At 38.2% G+C, this 20,834-nt stretch overlaps 1 protein-coding gene across 1 annotated transcript in view; it reads right to left on the reverse strand.

The window, feature by feature from the left end:
* Positions 1–20,834, reverse strand: part of CCDC102B (coiled-coil domain containing 102B) — a 342,057-nt gene that overhangs the window by 283,616 nt on the left and 37,607 nt on the right. Inside the window, exons 2-4 of the mRNA XM_050938820.1 lie at positions 10,135–10,752; positions 7,297–7,508; positions 419–527 (exon numbers count right to left, since the gene is read on the reverse strand). Of these exons, the coding sequence (XP_050794777.1) occupies positions 419–527; positions 7,297–7,508; positions 10,135–10,725 (912 nt within the window). The 5' untranslated portion in view covers positions 10,726–10,752. The remainder of the gene's footprint in view (positions 1–418; positions 528–7,296; positions 7,509–10,134; positions 10,753–20,834) is intronic.

A 20,834-nucleotide genomic window follows, 5' to 3' on the forward strand; every position in this document is an offset into this window, starting at 1 on the left:
TGGCTGCTTAAAGTTACAGTAAACTCTTCTATACCAATGTTTTGACACCTAAATAGAAGTGACCTGATTTTCAGAAGTACCCACAAATTACAATGAATTTTATGAGAGTTATCAGGACTCAGCAGTTTCCATTTAGGTCATAAAGCATGGATGGTTTGAAACATTTAGTCCAAATGAAACTACTATATAATATGCTTGTATGATGTAATTTGGCTCAGTAGTTGGTCATTCTCTGCATAATGGGCTCTGAATGAGGGTGAGAATGGTGACTGACATTTTTTGTCAAATACAGAAAATATTGTTTCCTCTAGGGCAGGCATCTGCTACAGTCCAAAATTACTTGTTTATCAGTTTCACAGACTGTTTTGCTCTCTGTTCCCCAGTAGTAGTATTTTGTTTGCTTTTTCTGTCAACATACCTGTTTCAGGCTCTCCAGCTTGGACTGTCGCATTTCTTCATATTTCCATTTCCACTGAGAGAGATCAGAGTCCAGCTTCTCTACTTCTTTTTCCAGGAAAAAATGCATTCTATAAAAATGTTTTAACAATCATCATTAAAAAAAATCTTTATAATAACAAAAGCTGATTCTGAATATCTTTTGTATTGTTTCTAACTGTCTTGCTTTGCTAGATTTGAACATAGTGTTTTGTTTTGTTTTTGTTTTTTAAATTACGTTTCTAATACTTTTATGATGTTCAAAGGATTAGCCAAAGAGATTCACCAAAGTGAGGAGAAGGAACCAAAACAATCTAACAATGTGAAATATGTATGAAATGCTATGCTAAACCAAAGGAAACTTGGAAATTGACTTCAACCAGAATCAGTTGACCCAATATACCATGTGATGGCAAAGACCATCAGAGAAAAGGCAACGAATAGGTGCAATATCTGAACAACAGAATAGAGTGTAAAGCAAGGGAAAAGGCCAATTTTATCTTTCATTAGATTATCTTAATCATGCATTCCTAAGTTTTCAGTTTTCCCTGCTCCAGGCTGCTTTCCCACTCCATACAGGGATCTACTTTATTTGAGCTTTGTTTTACCTTTAACCTCATTCATCTTCCCTGAGCATTTATTGTACATTGTTTATAGCTAATTATACTTTTTCTTGGAATAGTTCTCTCTCAATTCCCTCTTTATTCTGTGTTTCCTAGCGCTAGGTCCTCAGCTGGTGTAAATCAGCCTAGCTCCACTGAAGTCAGTACAGTTCATTTTCAACCTGGAAAAAAGTCCCCAGTGCTAAAAAAAAGAAAAAATGTTGATATACCACCATTTCTAGATGGTGTGAGCACTCCTTTTCTAGCCTTCTGTCAAAATGAAAATCCTTGAGCTTTTACTTCCAGGAAGGGCATGTCCTGTTTCCACTAGGGCTGGTAGGCAAGCAGCATTAAAATTTCACTGTCTGTTCCCTAAGTACTCCACCAATAGAAAACTCTAAATGGAGGTTTGTATCAATACATTCCCAGCTGTTCTGACCATGCTTCTCTCTCAGCCAGAAGTTCTCTTCTTTCAGACTTTGCCAGCCTCCTACAGCTCTAACAGATTGCAGAAAGCTGTGATCTGTTTGCACTGTCCCCTAATGTCAGGGTCTAGGCAAACAGAAGTATGATTATGGGCTTTTTCATGATGGTTTGTGGTATTTCAATCAGATGAGTGCAGAATACGTTTTCTTTGGTTCCCTTACTCTGTGTACTCTGGAAGCCATAAAATAATTATATTTTAATAGAGCCCTCAGGATTGCAATTTGAACACTTGTTTTTTGTTTGTTTGTTTGGTTTGTTTTTTTAAGATTTGTTTCTTTCTGACCTTTACATTGGATAGTTTGTGATGAAATTTTCAAAGACCCTATTCACTTTGTTCAAGTACAGTCAGAAGAGTATTGGAAGGGGACATATACATAACATATGCACAGTTCCATATGAATGGAAACCATAAATGTTCTAATTTAGACATTAATAACCCAAATGAAATGCTTTCAGATTTTGTTTGTATTATCTAGCCATTTCAAATATTATTTGCTCCTGAAGGAAGCTACTAGAAATATTTTGGGAATGGGGATGAATTGATCTCAGAAGTACTACTACATCTTCATTAAGATTACATCTTTTAATACTTATTTGCCTCCATCAAGATATTTGGGTATGAAGCTCTACTTCATACCCAAATTGACTCTCCAAGTCAATATCTACGAAAATATTAAGACTACTTAATGCATGAAGAACAATCTGATTCCATAGAGAGAGGTACTGTAATATTTAAATAATGAACTCTCATTGCTACCTTTACCCTTTATTCAAAACAATTAAAGCATTATTTTCTACCAATATCCAGAGATCTAAAGAAATATGATTTAGAGCAGGAGAGAGCACCACAAAGGATATGTCTACACTGCAATTAGACACCCCCATGGCTCGCCTGAGCCAGCTGATTATTCTCACAGGACTCAAGCTAGAAGGTATTTAATTGCTGTGTAGACATTTAGGCTCTGGCTGCAGCCTGGGCTCTGGGACCCTTGAGGTGGGTCATTACTCATTGTTAGAAAATGGCAAATAGACAAAGAGTATTACACATAAAGTCACTCGGATCATAATCACAACAGTGTTATGAAATCAGGTCAGCATCATAAAGCCTAGATGTATTCCATTTGATTATAAACTACATCTTAGTAGCACGAGATTTTTAAAACAGGAGGATGAAAATATCCAAACATTTAAGATAAAGTGTTGATGTTATTTTAGTCTTATTAGTTTTTGAAACTGTTTATTATAATAGAAGGTGCTTTGTAAAGCACAAGGGACAAAGAAGTACAGTGAAATCCTGCTATGATGTGATGTTTGGGGTCCAAAAACTTACTTTGCGCTAAATGCAGGGTCGTGGTATAGCGGGGTTTGTCAGTGGTCCCCAATGCGGTGCATCGATGTGCGCCGCCTTGTGCCTAGTGCCCAGCAGAGGAGAGGAGCTGCATCCCCCTGCCTGCTGGGGACAGAGAACTCCAGGGCTGCGGGCACCGATGCTCTTTGTCCCCGGCAGATGCGGGGCCGTGGCTTCTCTCCCACTTCAAGAGGAGTTGCGGCTCCCTGCCTGCCGGGGACAGAGAGCACCGGCGCCCGCAGCCTCAGAGTTCTCTGACCCTGGCAGGTGTGAGGTTGCAGCTTCTCTTCCCTGCCATGGTGTTGGGGACCATTGGTACAGTACCGTACTGTATTATGCCTTAAAGGGGAGCCAACCTGTGATCGCGCTATATGTGATTTCGCGTTATGGAGTGGTGCGTTATTGCGAGGTTTGACTGTACTAGAAAAGCAGACAAGTGGAATAGTTTAAAAGAAAAGAAATCTCAAAGACATCTGCTAGGAATAACAATTCTATGCCATAGGAATGCCTTTCACAATCTACCAAGCATTTGACAAATGGCAACATTCATGTGATAAGATTGTTTTGACTAGAGCCATATTTTCTGAACATTTTGTTATAAACCCATGCTGAAAGATGGATTTTTAATGAGCTTAGTTGACCAAAGTACTAAATCTAAACAGATCTTATAAACTCTAAGTGCTTTTCTAATTTCTATATGGTGATCAAGTGCCAGATGGCACATACACCCATTACTATAGACTGGCAGTGATGTTAAACAAAGTTGAGTGTAAGAAAACTTTTTTGCCACAACGGTTAGTGCACTGTTGTGCCGATACTGCTGCCTACCATGCTTACCAATAGTGTCTCACTGTTTCCTTGTACTTCCTTATGTATCTGTATCCATCTGTTGTCTCTTGTCTTATCCTGAGATGGTAAGCTCTTTGCGTAAGGAGCATCTTTTTATTCTGTGTCTGTGCCTAGCCCAATGGGGTCCTGGTCCATGACTAAGGCTTCTAAATGCTATAGTAATACAACCACTAAATAACATTGTTTCACCCCTTTTCTCAATAATTAGGTCAAGTTTTCTGCCAGGAAGCAGTAGTTTGGATATCCTTTAGAAAAGGCAATTTGATTTTTTAATTTTTTTTTTAATTCAGAGAATAGTTGATGTCTGAAGAAAGTAATATTACTCTCATAGGCCATCATGACCAGCAATAATAAATTACAGCTGAACAGGATGAAAAAATTGAAGCCATCATTAGCATAGTAAAGGCTACAATAATGATACCAGGCTGATTAGTAACCATGAAAAACAGCAGACAGTGAAGCACAGGACAACTAAAGAGACGAATTCACACCTTTACAATGTATAATGGGAAGCGTGATCCTGATCTTACAAGAGAAGTGAAAGTGAATTAACAAAACAGAAAGGACATTTCCTGCACTGGACAGCAAAAGGATGAAACTGTAAATTAAAGAAGGAACTTCTAATGAGGATAAAATGCTCTATTTGGGTAGTTGTATCAAATGTACATATTGAACAGCTATGTAGATAATATAATTGGAAAGTGGAGTTTTCCTGTATACAGTGCTTGCAAATGGCATGATGAGGATATGAAGTACTAATTTATTATTTGTGTTACAGTAGCACCCGTACTCAGAGGCTCCCATTGAGCCTGTTGTTCCATTGGCCTAGAAACTGTACAAAAATACATAAGAGGCAGTCCCTGCTTTGAAGAGTTTGCAATCTAAATAAATACATTTTTCTAAGAGTAGGATTGGAAGGGACCTCAGAAGGTCATCTAGTCCACTCCCCCTGCTCAAAGCAGGACCAATCCCCAGACAGATTTTTACCCCAGTTCTCTAAATGGCCCCCTCCAGGATTGAACTCACAACCCTGGATTTAGCAGGCCAATGCTCAAAACACTGAGCTATATAAAGAGTGTGAGGGGAAAGTACAGGCATAGAAAAGTTAAGCGACTTACCCAAGGTTAAACTGCAGATCAAATGGCAGAGCCAAGAATAGAAACTAGGTGTCCTGATTCCCAGTTTATTTTTCTATCTCTGCTAGAGGAGTACTAAGTGCCTCATGCTAGGTTCTGAATACATACCTCAACTCCCAATGGAATCAATGGGAGTTGAGGTGCCTATCACATACAAGAGGCATTTGGCACATCATAGTGTTGGACCTAAGAAACTGCTAGAGATCACAGGGAAGGCTCTGTTGCACAATTAAGATTGTTAACTGCATGCCCAGTTGGGGACACAATGAAACTTGCAAGAATTTTAATATTTTCAGATTGCACTTACTTTAAAACTATTAGAGTCTTAAAACTATTAGCACACAATGGTTTTGTTAGGCATTTGAAAGACATGCTATTTTCTTGTGACTGCTAACATCAGCCACCCACTTACAGAGCTCTGTGGTGAGTTTAAGAGAGCAAACAGATTTATATAGGAAATACAGTCACTGTAACCTTGAGAAACATTCTGTTATTATGGAAAAAAATAGCTGTTTGATAGTCTTGCACGGATTGCATGCCAAAACTGATCCATAAACAAACACATCCACAGACTCACAACATCCACAAGATAGTTGCCAAAAAAAAAAGTAATAATGGAAAACTTTGCTCCATCATAGCCTAGTGTTGCTAATTCTTTGAACTGAAATTGTTTAATCTACTTCTGCTGTTGTTGAGGAGGGGAAATTTTCTTCTTTTTTCTTTTTCAGTTGACTTAAGTTCTTATTGGAACAATAGTTCTGGTGACTGAAGTCTTCTGACTTCATGGGCACAGCACACCCTGCAAGTTTTCTTGCAAGACCCAATCAGTGTTCCTCGATCCTGTTTCTAGACATCCCATAGGATGATCAGCTAATCCCTTATTCCCACTAATGGCTCTGATGAAGACACTTATCTCTTACCAGTTAGAATGAGATCACCAAGTCTCTTCCTTCAGAGCACCAAACAGATACCAGACATTCACTAATCTTAACCGAACATAAGAATGGTCATACTAGGCCGGACCAATGGTTCATCTAGCCCAGTATCCAGTCTTCTGACAGCGGCCAATGCCAGGTGCTTCAGAGGGAATGAGCAGAACAGGTAATCAAGTGATCCATCCCCTGTTGCCCATTCCCAGCTTCTGGCAAACAGAGGCTAGGGATACTTCAGAGCATGGTTTTGCATCCCTGCCCACCCTGGCTAATAGCCATTGAGGGACCTATCCTCCAGGAACTTATCTATCTCTTTTTTGAATCCTGTTATAGTCTTGGACTTCAAAACATTCTCTGGCAACGAGTTCCACAGGTTGACTGTGCATTGTGTGAATAAATACATCCTTTTGTTTTAAACCTGCTGCCTATTAATTTCATTTGGTGACCCCTAGGTTCTTGTGTTATGAGAAGGAGTAAATAACACTTCCTTATTTACTTTCTCCACACTAGTCATGATTTTATAGACATCTATCATATCCCCCCTTAATTGTCTCTTTTCCAAGTTGAAAAGTCCCAGTCTTATTAATCTCTCCTCACAGGGAAGCTGTTCCAAACCCCTACTCATTTGTTGCCCTTTTTTGAACTTTTCCAATTCCAGTGTACCTTTTTTGAGATGGATCAACCACATCTGCACACAGTATTTACATAGAGTCAATATGATATTTTCTGTCTTATTATCTATCCTTTCTTTATGATTCCCAACATTCTGTTAGCTTTTTTGACTGTCACTGCACATTGAATGGATGTTTTCAGAGGAACTATCCACAATGACTCCAAGAGCTCTTTCTTGAGTGGTAACAGCTAATTTAGAACAGAACATTTTGTATGTATAGTTGGCCTTATATTTTACAATGTGCATTACTTCGCATTTATCAACATTGAATTTCATCTGCCGTTTTATTGCCTATTCCGACTAATGTCTTGAAAGGCTCTATATTCTTTTTCTAGTCTTAAGTTATCCAGTTCCTAGATGGAGCTTATTTTGAGGTGTATAGATAATACTATTAATACTTTGTTCCTCTGTAGCACCTTTCAACCCAAAGCCTCTGACCACTGAGCATACAGGAAGTCATTTTACACTAGGTGAAGCTTCCAAGTGTAATGCTATGAAGAATACATCCTGGTAACAACATACCAAAGACCAGGTACAGTAATACTGATATCGAATAGCAAGCAAGCATCCTTGGCCAATTACAACCTCACATTTTTAAAGATAGCCATATAGAGTCTCAAGTATATGACACATACTTTTGAAATATTGAGGAAATCTTCACAAAACTTAGAAATATGTGGTCAACAACATGAAACAAATATCCTTATACTAACTTTGTTCCTAAATATTTAAATATATGCCTCTTACCAGAAATTAATGGTCATGTGACCAATTTAGAACACTGGTTTTATTTATTTAAGTAACCTGCTCTAGTGAGAATCAATTTTGCACTTACTCTCCTTCCTTCTGTAAGATTTTCTGTGACTCATCCAATTGCAAATGCAAAGCAGACACATGTATTAATTCATTCTCCGGAGGATGGACTATGTTGTCGAGCTTTTGTCTAGGCTTTTCCAGACCAATGCGAGGAGCAAAGGAGTCAGGAAGCCTCAGATTGAATCTCGTACCTTGGTTCTTTCTTAATGTGTTTTCAGTTGTCTCCAAATCCTGAGAAAAAAATAATAAGAACAAAACATCCTAAGCCAGAAAATACAAACGTATGTTAGGAACAGTCATCTCATAATGAAGTCTACAAGGACTGTCATGCTGTTCAAACATGTACAGCCTCAACGAAGGGAAAATCACACATCTTGTACCTAGAATGTGATCAATAATGCCCCTGACCACCATGATGATCAGTGTGGCTGGTGGCACTCTACATCCCCAAAAAAGGTGTGTCCAACCAGCGTGGTGAGAAGCCAAGGATCTGTTTCTCTCAGGCATTGAAATATTCTTCTCAACTAGTATTTTCAAAAGTTCCCACATCTGACCCTGAACAGTCTAATCCAAATCCCATTGATGTCCACTGGCTTTTTTTCTGGGGGGACAGAAATGGTGTAGGGGAAAGGAAAAGAGTTTATTCCTAAATGCATTTCTGTTTTGCGAAGGCAAATGATTTTGCATGAAGAATTGTGGGAACCAAATTTAATCCATAATTAAGTACATAGAAGTTCTCCCAAGAGAAATCCAGCTAACTTCAGAAATACAATAAATTGTGTTTCCTTCAATTAGTTATAAACTAATTCAGTTTCTCTCAACAAACCTCTGTACTGTTCCTGACAACTCTGTTCATCTGACATTATCAAAACTTTTTAACATGATGCATGAAAATTATATTATAAGAGATACTGTAAATTAGGTAAATGGATATTCCCAGGCAATTTTAACACACTGAAACTATAAAGCAGCTGGCACATTATCCTTCATCAGCGAAGGAGATATACTGTTAAAATATATTTGTGTCATTCCCTCCTTTAGGCCCTGTAGATCACACATTTTAGTCACTCTGACAAGACACATCTGCGTAGAATTTGAGACTGAGGGTGAAGTTCCAGCCCTGTTGAAGTCAATGGAAAATCTCTAGGGCCAGAGTTTCAGCATTAGACTATGAACAGAAAATACTGTTTGGGTTTTCATTGATCTGAGTTCTATATTACAGTGATTTTGAGTTTTAAATAGGATTGCTAAATAACAAATAGCACACTGTAGTTGTCTTCTATAATAAAGACAGATGTACTGATCACAGAGTGTATGTTTAATAGTAAAGTCAAGAGAATTACTATACTTTTTATGGATGTCAATGGAGATTAAATGCATAGATTCAAAGACCAATGTGTATACCTTGAATAATCACCCTAATTAAATTAGTTTGTTTTAAAATCAATATTGAAAATATAGTTTTAAGAGGATCCTTTGCGTAAAAATAATTAGGAATATAGTGTTTTGTATTTAATTCAGCACATTTCTTCTTAGAGTAAATGAAAAATATCTTAGTTACATGATGTTACCACTCATCAAGGTCAGCTGGATAAAAAAGTTGGATGATGATGATGATGGATAATACTACTACTACCACCACCACCACCACCACCACCACCACGACAAATCATAAAACAACACAACATTTTCATTCAGCCTAGTGAACTAGCAGGAAACTCTGCCCAACACATTAGAATCCAATCACTGGCTAGTCCTTCTGAATAAGGTACAAATATAATTTTCCAATTGTTGCAAAAATCTTAGCGTTCATAATAAACTTGAGGCCAAAATTCTCTACTGGAGTAACTCCATTGAAATAAAAGGAATTACATCAGCAGAGAATTTGGCTCCATAACTAAGCCCCTTCTTTGAGTGTGCATACAGAAGAAACACACTATGAAATGTATAATAGGTCAGAATCTTTTTACAGGTTGATTCTCAAGTGCCAGTTCAATGTCTATTCAGGGTCACAGTACATACTATCATTCACCTCACAGCAGTGTCAGTGGAAATTCTGACAAAAGATGTACATGCTGAAGGCCCTGACTCATAGTCTATTCATGTCAATGTAAACTTTGAGTTGAGCGGGCTTTGAATCATGCCTACAGTCAATACAGGTTATAAGTGATGCTGTTTATGATGGGTATATAATATATATCCAGCGCTGGAATGAATACTGACAAAGGAATAGGGTACAGTTCCATTTGTTAAAACTAGTTCCTTTATTTTAAAGTAGGCAATTGTAGAGCTGGAAAAATTGCATCAAATTATTCCACTCATTAAGATTCCATGACCACCTTCTGATCCTATATTACCAAGACAACATAACTACAGTCCTCGCTCTTTAAAAATACTCCTATTCTGTAGGAAGGGGATGTTCCCCCCCTGCCAAGGAACTCAAAGTTATTCACTAGAATAAACTGTGAAGGGCAGGAAGAATTTTGGAAGACCAGGACTAGGTAAATAGCTTCCACTCATTTTCAGTTCTACCTGTGTCCATAGACCAGTGAAGACTTTAATGACTGGACACAAGAAAACCTACATTGCTTTTTGAAGAGGGAAAAGATATATAAGTCACAGGGGAGCCCAAATTATCATCTCATGCAACTGCCCCCCCCATGTAACTGTTTATATATGAGTGATAATGCAAATTGGTCGTCTAGTTTATATATAAACAAAGCATTATATACTGAAATTTTAGGAGTGGAGACAGGCATACATGTACAGTGTTACCATGAAGCATAGAAAAGTGGACCTTATGTAGACTTGCTAAAAATGCAGATTTCAGAACATACAAATGTATAGTTCCCTTTACCTTATTCATTTCTTGTACCACAAGGATCTTGTTCTTGATCACATCTTTAACAGGTTTTTGTTCCAGACACACTAACTGGTACTCCTTTTCTGTCATACAGGGCATATCTGAGAAATTGAGTTTCTTTTTCCAAGTGACTTCAGTTTTCCACTCTTCCTTTTCAATTAGTAAGTCTTGGTTTAGCTTTTTCAGTGCATTCAGTTCCTTCATTGTGGTCTCCAGTTTGATTCTCAATTGTTTCCCTTCCTCCCGGGCTTTATTCCTTTCTGCTCTAACTTTGCTCCATTTCTCCCGCCAGTTGGCAGTGCAGTCTGACCACCAGCGCATGGTCTTCTCCATTTGGGCAGCTCTAGTCTTAACTTCTTCCAGCTCCCGAAGTCGGAGCTCTTCAGAAATCTCCCAGTCATTGTTGTTACTAATAGGCATACAAGGATGATGAGAGGAGTATGAATGGAGCCTTTGAGATGGTAAACTTGAGTTACAGAGGTTACCTGTTGCTTTTCTACCTTCAGCTAGTTCATAAGACTGTCTTTGTTGGATATTGAAAACCTGTGTCTTGTCAGATAATTTATGGACAGAGTCTAGATTCATGTTTTGATTCTTAATCTAATTTCATACCTAAAACAGATAAGGAGAAGTGAATATTAGTAATAAATATAACAAACATATTGTGCGATAAATTAGAAAATCTTTAGAACCATGAGCACATCAGAAGCCAGACTGTAGATTCCACTTTACTTTTTCTGCCCAAACAGTGATGCCCTTATTAAGTTTTTTGCTCAAGCAAAATCTCAGAATTTGTCTGCGTAAGAAAAGAATAAAACAAAACTAAAGACCTTAAGACTTCATCTTATATCTCTTAAGAAAATTTACATTTGCTTAAGGAGTGACATATAGCAGTCCAAACTCCAAGAGCAGAACAGGGATGGTTTGTCTCCATTACTTTTTTGCTACAGTCATCTACAGAACACAGTATACTTCCCACATCAAACTAACTCAGCTCTGCTAGCCACTGCTTGGGGAGAGAGGAGTAAAGCCTTGATTCCACCCATTCCCCACTTCTCTAGAACCACTCTGACTCACGTGCTTGGGGAGAGGGATGACTGAAACCTACTTTCAGCCCCACACACAGAGTGGTGAATTGAACAGGCTACACAGAGCAGTTACTTATGCCCCCTTACTAACAGTATTAGCAGAAGAATGGATGCTGTAGGTAAGGATTGCCTCTTCTACAATCTAACATCTAGCTCATTTTAGTGATTTGTATATCATGGTGATTAGTTTTAAAGTTAATACATTAATTTGAAACACAGCCTAAATGAAAGTCCAGTAACAAATTATTTACCAACATTTCATCTTGAAAAAATTAAAGCAATTAACAAGATATTTTAGTGTAATGCTTTGTTCTCATTTTTATGCATATGAGCCAAGAGCTTCTGCAGTTTTTTCATCACCAGTCAGATGCTCCCAGTCAGTTTCAGTTGGAATTTGACTTTGCAAAACATTCATAATCTTATTTGCCATTTATTAAATGTTTCTGGATCATTGTTACAACATAAGTATATCTACGCTGCAAGTTAGGAGTGTGATTCATCACCAATTCATCAGAAAACTACATCTTCAACATGGTATTTGTTCATTTGTTTTTTAATGGCTTTAACTCAGCTAAGCTTCATTTCTGTTGGTTGGCTGCCCCATGATCAAATCATTTTATCATGAAATACTTTTAAATCCTGTTAAACACACTTAAAGAAATATAGTTTCAAGTATAGTTACAAGTGAAAATGGGGACAAATGGTGGTGGAAGGGTAGGTCACAAATCACTAGGCTTTCTAGCAGTCTCTCCAGTTCCCTTGATCCTGCAACATCTGCAGCTTCCATAGATTTCAGTTGCAAGTCTTGATTTGTGAGTTCTCAGCACATCTGAAAATCAGGACCTTTTAAAATTAAAATTATATTTTTAATTGATCACAAGGGTACCTAGAGTTTTGGATGTATATTTTTGTATTGTTAAGTCAAATTAAATATGATAATCAAATAGATTTTCTTATGCATTAATATTAAGTTTATTTGACAAGGTTTAAATGTTTAGTTTTTAAGTGGAGGGGTATACGGCATATGCAACTGTGATGCCTTCATTTACTGGGGATTGCCCTTTAAATTAGAAGAAATCTCTCTCTCTTCAAAAACAGTAGCTGATTGAGAGACACACACTGCTCTCTCTCATAGAAACCATATTTTCATTCTTGTGTCTTGTTTTCACAAATTTAAACTAAAAGTCATTTTATCATACCAAAAGTATGTGGTTGGTTTTTCTGTATAGAAAAGTCTTAAAACAGAATTAGGAGTTAAAATTATACCATTCAGCATCAGAAGCAGCAGTAAGGGTAAAATTACAAGCCAGATAATAAGTACCAATAGAAAAAGTTTCTGAAGGAGTTTAATATTTGGACTTCAGTGTAATTCTACTCTTTTGGGGAAAGATCCTGAAAAATTTATTTGGTCCATCACCAACCCTCCTCTCCATTCTCAATGTCGTGCATACCTTTACAACGCTGATTAAGAGAATAGGAATGTTTTGCAGAAGGATTTATATTTCCACCTAAATTTGGACATTTGCTGATGTTCACATAGTTACAGGTAAGTAATTAAGGGTAAGTTTTCTCATTGAAGCAGAAATATGGTTTCCAACAGGATAAATGAGATCACATCTATTACCCCATTATAATTCAAGTTTCAGAGGGGTAGCCGTGTTAATCTGGATCTGTAAAAAGCAGCAAAGAGTCCTAACAGAAGTATTGGAGCATAAGATTTTGTGGGTGAATACCCACTTCGTCACCCACAAAAGCTTATGCTCCAATACTTCTGTTAATCTATAAGATGCCACAGGACTCTTTGCCCTCATTATAATTGATTTCCCAATTTAATATACAAATAAAATGAATTTGATTGCTTGATTCTTCCACCATGCTCAGTATTTCTTACACCTCAGTTCAGCTGATCAATCTGAAGCTCAGAGACATCCTCCCCCATTCAAGATAGAACTGAACCTATCACTTACACAACGTAGGGCAGGCAGAATGTTAGAATCAAGGTAACAATTAGAATGTAGGTTTTTTCACACATTTTTAAGTCCTAAATAACTGAAGTAAGGAGGAAGAAGTATCTTCGCAGTCCATTGTACTAAATGCAAAGGTTATGTATTATAAGCCAGGATTATATGTAACCTCTCCAGAAGGGAGAGGTGATATGAACTGTGGGAAGTGTTATGAACTTCAAAGGACTATATTGAAAAATGCGCCAGATGAGAATGGATTTTTGGAACAAACAGTGTTAAGTGGTTTCCCGGGGATCTCTAGAGCAGTGTACCTCTGGTAAGCTTTTTAGCATGTGTGTAGGTGCTCTTTTTTTAAAATGTTTTCTCTGTGATGCTTTCACCTTAAGAATAAATGTGTGCTTGCTTAGAAAGGGTTGTGTTGTAACTTACAACTCTGGGTTGTTACACTGTTTATAGCCTTCGGAGAGAAAGCAAAACACAGAGGCTGGTCTTTGAGGCAGGTCTGGCTTGCTGGGGAGATCACTGTCAGTAGCACACTGCACAGCCTGCAAAACTCAAGGCAGGAAGGAGCGGGCTAAGGAGCCAAGAGTTTAGAGTGGGTGCCCTTGAGAGATTATGGAGGAGTTGCCCTGAACTGTGACAATAGGATCAAACCCTAGGGAAATGGACTACAATGATGACCCCCTTGAGTGATATCACATAGTGCAGAAAAAATTTTGAGGAAAAATATCATATTGATGAAGTTGTACCATATTTGTATCAGTTGAAAGCCTCTGCTATAATGGATGTGTGGATAGAACATGTGCAGTCAAATCTTGGCCAGATAAACAGTGTGGGCCAATGGATAGAACACTCGACTGGGACTCAGGAGACAAGATCTATTCCCTGCTTTCCAGCTGCTCTACTTTTGCAAGTCACTGCACCCCTTTGCCTCAGTTTCCCCATCTGAAAATATTGGGATGCTACCAACCTTTTTTATAATGCACTTTGAGATCTACTGATGAAAAGTGCTACATAGAAAAAACAAAACAAAACTATGTATTACTACTACTACTACATATTCCAAACAGGTAAATAATATAAAGACAAGGCTAGCCCTAAAGATTCAGTGGCACTAGATATTTGCTGCTTTTCCTTTCCATTACAATTACAAAAGCTCCATTTACATAGTCAGTCAAAATCACTGAAGATTTTACATCTCCTATTTTGCTGCACAAGCCACTTATTCTGCATGTATGGCAGTGCTATGTTGTAGGGAGGCCAGATAAAGATAATATTGCACAGTACTTTTATCATCTTATGTCTATAGAACATACTGTACAACTGATCGCTAATTCGCCTCATAAACATCCTTCTGAGGCAGCATTACTTGCATTTTACTATTGGATTACTTGGGAGAGTGAGTGTTTAAGGTGCAGATTTTTGAAAATGATCTGTAACTTTGAGTATCTAACTTAAAATAACTCAGCCTAGTTTGCCAGAAATGTTGAGCACTTGCAATTTCCATAGATTTGAATTGGATTTGGCCACCGAAAATTACAGACCATTTTTGAAAAATGTTGCTGTAAGTATGTTTTTCCCAAGGTCAAGACCAGGTAATGGCAAAGATGAAATTAGAGTTATCAACCTATTAGACAGTATTGCCCATCCATGGTATCAACAACATCTCTAAGGGAGTAAAAGATCTGGCTTGGAAACGACACACATACACACACACACAAACATAAGAAGCCAGAACAGAAAATTGTATTGTTAGAATACCCACATGGATCCTAAAACACTGTGGACGCTGTCTGCAGTTCTTCTTTTGATTCCTGGGGCTCATTAGTGATCTGCCGAGACCCCAGTGTCAGAACTCCTCAGGGCCACAGGGAACAGTGACTAGCCAGAACACAATGTATTCCAGCCACAGCTCTTTGCCAGTGGAGGGGGTTAATGGTGGAAACCTTATCCAGGGGATATTCTCTGGTGGGTATTGCCAGTGTGGTAAAAAAGTGCCATAATGAAGGGATGCACTGAGCCCTGATTAAGGATAAAACCTGTAACAAAATATTTTGTGTGGTTTACAGTAATAACGTGGGATTCTCTGTGACATCTTAACTAACATTTAATCTGATGTCAACAGTTACTTTGCTGGATTTGTAAAAGCAGCAAAGAGTCCTGTGGCACCTTATAGACTAACAAACGTATTGGAGCATGAGCTTTCGTGGGTGAATACCCACTGCGTCAGATGCATGTAGTGGAAATTGCATCCGGTGAAGTGGGTATTCACCCACAAAAGCTCATGCTCCAATACGTCTGTTAGTCTATAAGGTGCCACAGGACTCTTTGCTGCTTTTACAAATCTAGACTAACATGGCTACTCCTCTGATACTTTGCTGGATTTGTAGATCATAAAATCTTTGACCAATCATTTTCCCTGGAGATGAATGATTTCATTACCCTTGACTCGATCACTAGGTAGACATCTGAGTTTGACCAGTTATCTGATTTACAATGAATGTCATTTTCAGTTGCTGAAAAACATTACTAAATGACCAGGAAAGGTTCCAAGAACATTTTGATGAGCAACTAATAAATGTGGTTGCAGTAAATTGTATTATCTCTGTTGTCAGGCCAGTTGTCTGGCAAATATGCATGCCTGATAATTTTCAAAAGGAAGGGAGTTCCATAGATAGAGTTTCTGAACCAAGAATGCCCTGAACTTGACCCAGGTCAGACATAACTAAAGGAGAGCCAGGTTTAATTGGCTTTCTAACTTCAACTACTGGGAAAACAGCAAGTTGGGGCTGTATGTACAGCAGATTGTACAGAACCTGAAGCCTAGATTATTAATTTTCAAAAGTACAATAAATGGAATGAGTAAAAGATATTCAAGGCTCCCATATCATGGGGAAAGGACTTATTAATACAATAAATTTAGAATAATTCTCTTTATTCTTCCAAAGAAGTTTCAGAGTTATGCATTGTAAACTTTCAAGACATGTAAGTAACTTTTAGTCTGCTAGTAATTTGCAGTCACTTTGTAACTGGGTATTGGTATGAGAAGCATATGGGCTGAACTGTTTTTTCTGTTATAAATAATTTCATTAGTTCTGGACTGGTTGGTATTTATTTCATCTATTATGACAAGCTATCAGATGGTACTCACAGGCAAATAAAACTACTCAAAGATAATGCTTAGAACACATTGCAGCACAAAAAGATCAACCTACATCGTTAGATGAGTAGCTTGATAAAACCACCATGACACATTCTGGAAATCCCTCCCATTATGGAAGATGTATGGGCTGGGCTCACCAGCTACGTACCAAATTTCCATGAGGCACTGCAGCAGAATTTCCAAATCAATTTTATTTTCTACCAAAGTGATCAGTTTTGGGGCTTTCTGGGTTGTGTTTTTTGGGTTTTTTTGGATTTTATTAAAAGCTAAAATTCTAGGCAGACAAGACACACTGTTCATGGAAAATTTTATTAACTTGAAAAGCGATTTTTTTTTGGTTAAAAACGAGTTTTAACAGAGAAATTGTGACCAGCCCTGCTGAATGATCTCAATTTCTGATCAGTAATTCCTGAACATATGAATCTGCAACTAAAATGGTGGAATAAAGACTGTTTTCGTAGGGTTTCCCCTCCTCCCCAAATATAGGACATCTTTTAGTCTATGGAAAGTATGTTGGGTGAAGTTAGATCTCTTGTTCCTATTGTTTTGAGAGCTAAATGTTAGAGGACGAGAAAGATGTAAATGAGTTACTATGAGTGAAAAATAGGGCAGATGGCACCCAGGTTCTGTTTATGAGGCAGAGACTACAGTAAGGATGACAGTAAAAAAGCTTTTGTAACTATGAATTGTTAATATTAGTACTCACAGTCCTCTTATACAGAACACATAGGACTCTTAGAGATAATCAGTTATAAGTCTCTACATACTTTGGAACCACTACATTAGGTTTTGCTTGAGAGCATAATAGCTTTTAAATGCACATGTCAAGAAGATAAAATCAATGGTTTTAATGTCTGTCTGTAGTAATTTTGCAATTGTTACTTTATGTATGATAACGCCACATGGTTGCTGCCATTGACAGAACATCACTAAAAACAAGAGGCTGCATCTCAGCAAACATGAGAAGAGCCATTGTCTGTCAATCAGCAGAAGGTGGAGTAACAAGGGAACGCTAAATGTTACACATGGGATTTACTGTTACCTCTCAACTCTGAGTTGTGGCTGGGGAAAGAGACCTTCCTTGTAACACATGTTGAACTTTGTCTGCTTTCTTCCCCCTTGTATCATCTGTTCCTTTAAACACAAGAACTAGGTTTACCAAATGAATTAATAGGCAGCAAGTTTAAAAGAAACAAAAGAAAGTATTTATTCACGCAATGCACCGTCAACCTGTGGAACTCTGCCAGAGGATGTTGTGAAGGCCAAGACTTATAACCGGGTTAAAAAAAAAATTAGGTAAGTTCATGAAGGATAGGTCCATCAATGGCTATTATCCAGGATGGGAAAGATTGGTGTACTTAGCCACTGTTTGCCAGAAGCCTGGAATGGGCAACAGGGGCTGGATCATTTGATGATTAACTGTTCTGTTCATTCCCTCTGGAGCACCTGGCATTGGCATCTGTTGGAAGAGAGGATACTGGGCTAGATGGACCTTTGATCTGACCCAGTATGTAAACATTTAAAAGGACCCCATCAATTTGAACTCTAGTCAGTTAGAAAAAATAAAGAATTAAAGGGTGCTTTCAGCCATTATATCTACGCCCAAGTCTCCTGACAATTTTTGTAGTTCTTTGTTAACTTTTCTAAAAGGGTTTCTTTTCCTTGTTGTGTGAAAAATCTACACAAACACAGTGACACCCCCTCTTGCCCGGCTGCTCCTAGAGATCAGTGACTCATTATGCTAAGCACCATAAAGAATCAATTTTTGCCTCTAAGAGCTTAGTCTGTAAACAAAACTACAATTTAATGCTCAGAAAATACAAATTAAAAAAAAATCAGGAAAAAACTCCTCTAATCTTTTTCAAATCACAGTAATACTCGATTTTTTTTGGTCAATATTATTACAGTTAAGATTTGCCATTTTTCACAAAATGAGAACTTAAAGAGGATAAGCATTTTGTTTATATTATAGTATATGAAACCAAATAATCACTGGTGGAATTTCACTGTATTCCTCTTCTCAGCTGGTGGAAAATCAGCATAGCTCCATCAATTTCCAAGGAGCTATGCAGATTTATAACAGCTGAGGATCCTGATCCCTAAAAGAAAGAGGGGATTCAATGAAGTTGCTCCGGTGATATTATAATCACAGTAAGGCCTTCAGTTCTATCTTCCTGATATATTTAAAATTATACTATCTCTATTCCACCCCTATTCAGCCCACTTAGTTATGTGGTCTTCTGGAGTGCATAAGGACCAGTGAATACATGCATCAAAACAAATGGGACATTAGACTGAGATGGCAGGTCAACCTGGTGCACAAGATGGAAACAACCAAAACCCCAAACCCCTGCCTGTGCTCCAAGGTTGAATATAGCAAGTTGTTCAAGAAAGGGGGACCACATACACATTTCAGGGCTATAGTAGTCTCAGAAACTCAGATCCTTTTAGATGGGATGAATACCCCAAAACTAACCCTTCAGAGGACTGTAGAAGAGTGCTTCTGTCCTCAAGTCGTGGGGTCCCTCCTTCCCTTTGCATTCTTATTTCCTCTCTTTTATGGCTGGAGAGATGAGTGAACATCTTCCACGGACCGCTACCTTTCCCTGCTGATAGCTTCAGCTGTTTAATGGATGTGTACACCAGAGATGTGTCTACAGACTACACTGAACCCCATAGTGAATTTTCTCTAGTTGATTGATCTTAAGTTACATACACAGAGCACAAATACGTTTTCCTCATAATATCAGTAGGGTGGGAAATAACATGAGACCGAAACATCTAATTGTTTAATTTATATGAAAGAAGGAAAAAGCTAAAGAACACACAGTGTTTGGCAAACTCTACCAGGAATTTGGGTCTATTCCCTGTATAAATTATATAAAACTTGACTTGTTTATTTTTTCTAGCATTGGTACAACATTATTATCTGGGTAGAGAGAAATTCTTGATTTATGGAGTAAAGGTTGGCAGTGACACAACATGTATTAACCATTAATATTCTGGTCAACAGCTAACCAAGAAAATTCTGTTAAATTTCAGCTCCTGTGTCTTACTCACTAGGTAGAGGGGAAGTCAGTGCCTATGCAAGTAACAGTTCTTTCTTCTTTTAGTAGCTGCACATGCATATACAATTGAGGTTACTCACAAGCAGTATCATTAGGAGCTTGGAGCTTGGAGTCTCCCTCTGAAGTTTGCCTCTGGAGTCTCCCTCTGGAGTCTCCCTCTGGAGTTTGCATCAGGTATTGAAGCAGTCCTGATGATGTAATATGTGAAGGCATGCTCAGAGAATGAGGTAGCATCCCTACAATTGTCCAGTATGGGGATGTCCCTTAGAAAAGTTACCAGAGTGGCTTGAGCTCTTGTTGACTGGGCTGAAGAGGAGTGTTTTCTACCCCATATGCTGTCATGATACTAGAAGCAACCCATCTGGAAATTGTCTGTGATGAAACTGCTTGACCTTGCATTCTGTCTGCATAGAAAATAGAGAGCCCAGGAGACAGCCAGGCAGGGTAATGTCCAGATAGAAGGCCAATGCTTGCCTTATCTCCAAAGTGTGCAGCTGCTCTTCATCCTCATTTGAATGTGACTGGGGATTACGGGGAGAAAGGGAACATACAAACCAGATAAGTCCAATGAAATGCAGATAGTATTTTAGCTAAAAATTTAGGATGTGGTCTCCAAGCTACTTTATCTTTAAAAAATAGTGTATGTGGATGTCCTGACATCAGAGCCTGAAGCTCACCCACTCTTCTGATGTAATGGCAATAAGAAAAGACGTATTATGACACAGACAAGTCCAAGAACATATGACCATAGGCTCAAATGAAGGCTACATTAAAGCAGCTAATAAAATGTTATGGTTACAAAGGGATACCATATCTTTAGCAGGTGAACAAAGCTAAACAATCCCTTTTAGAAGTCTAGAGACCATGGGATGGGGAGGGGAAAAAGATATTTCCCCTGAATAGGAGAATGGATAGCTGAGATTGCTACTAATTGGACTTTCAGGGAGCTTAAAGAAAGACCTGAGGATCAAAGATGTAACAGGTAATCTAAAATGTCTTGAATTTTAGCTTCTGCTGGCCGTAAACCCTGCAGAGTGGACCAGATTGAAAAAAATTACTTTGATTTAACCAAATAAGTTGGTCTGGTGGTCTGCTTGCTACTATTAAGCAGCACTGCCTGAACTGCCACTGATCAGTCTTTATCTTCTTGACTAACCAGTCCACAGCCATGCAATAAGCATAGAGTGTTGGGAACCAGGTGCCACAGAGTTTATAGAAGAGCTTCATTAATTGAGAGCTTTAGCCACCCAGGGCAGCTGCTGGAAGAATATCCAGAAATTTGACAGTATCTTTTTGTACAACTTCAATTTGTATACTTAAAGCCACAGCCATTCTTTTCAGCAGGTCCTGACAAGACTTAAAATCCTGTGAAAATAGAGTAGGAGGAATCCAGAATCACTGAGTCATCAGA

Source organism: Gopherus flavomarginatus, chromosome 2 (assembly GCF_025201925.1).
Source record: "Gopherus flavomarginatus isolate rGopFla2 chromosome 2, rGopFla2.mat.asm, whole genome shotgun sequence".
NCBI lineage: Eukaryota > Metazoa > Chordata > Testudines > Testudinidae > Gopherus > Gopherus flavomarginatus.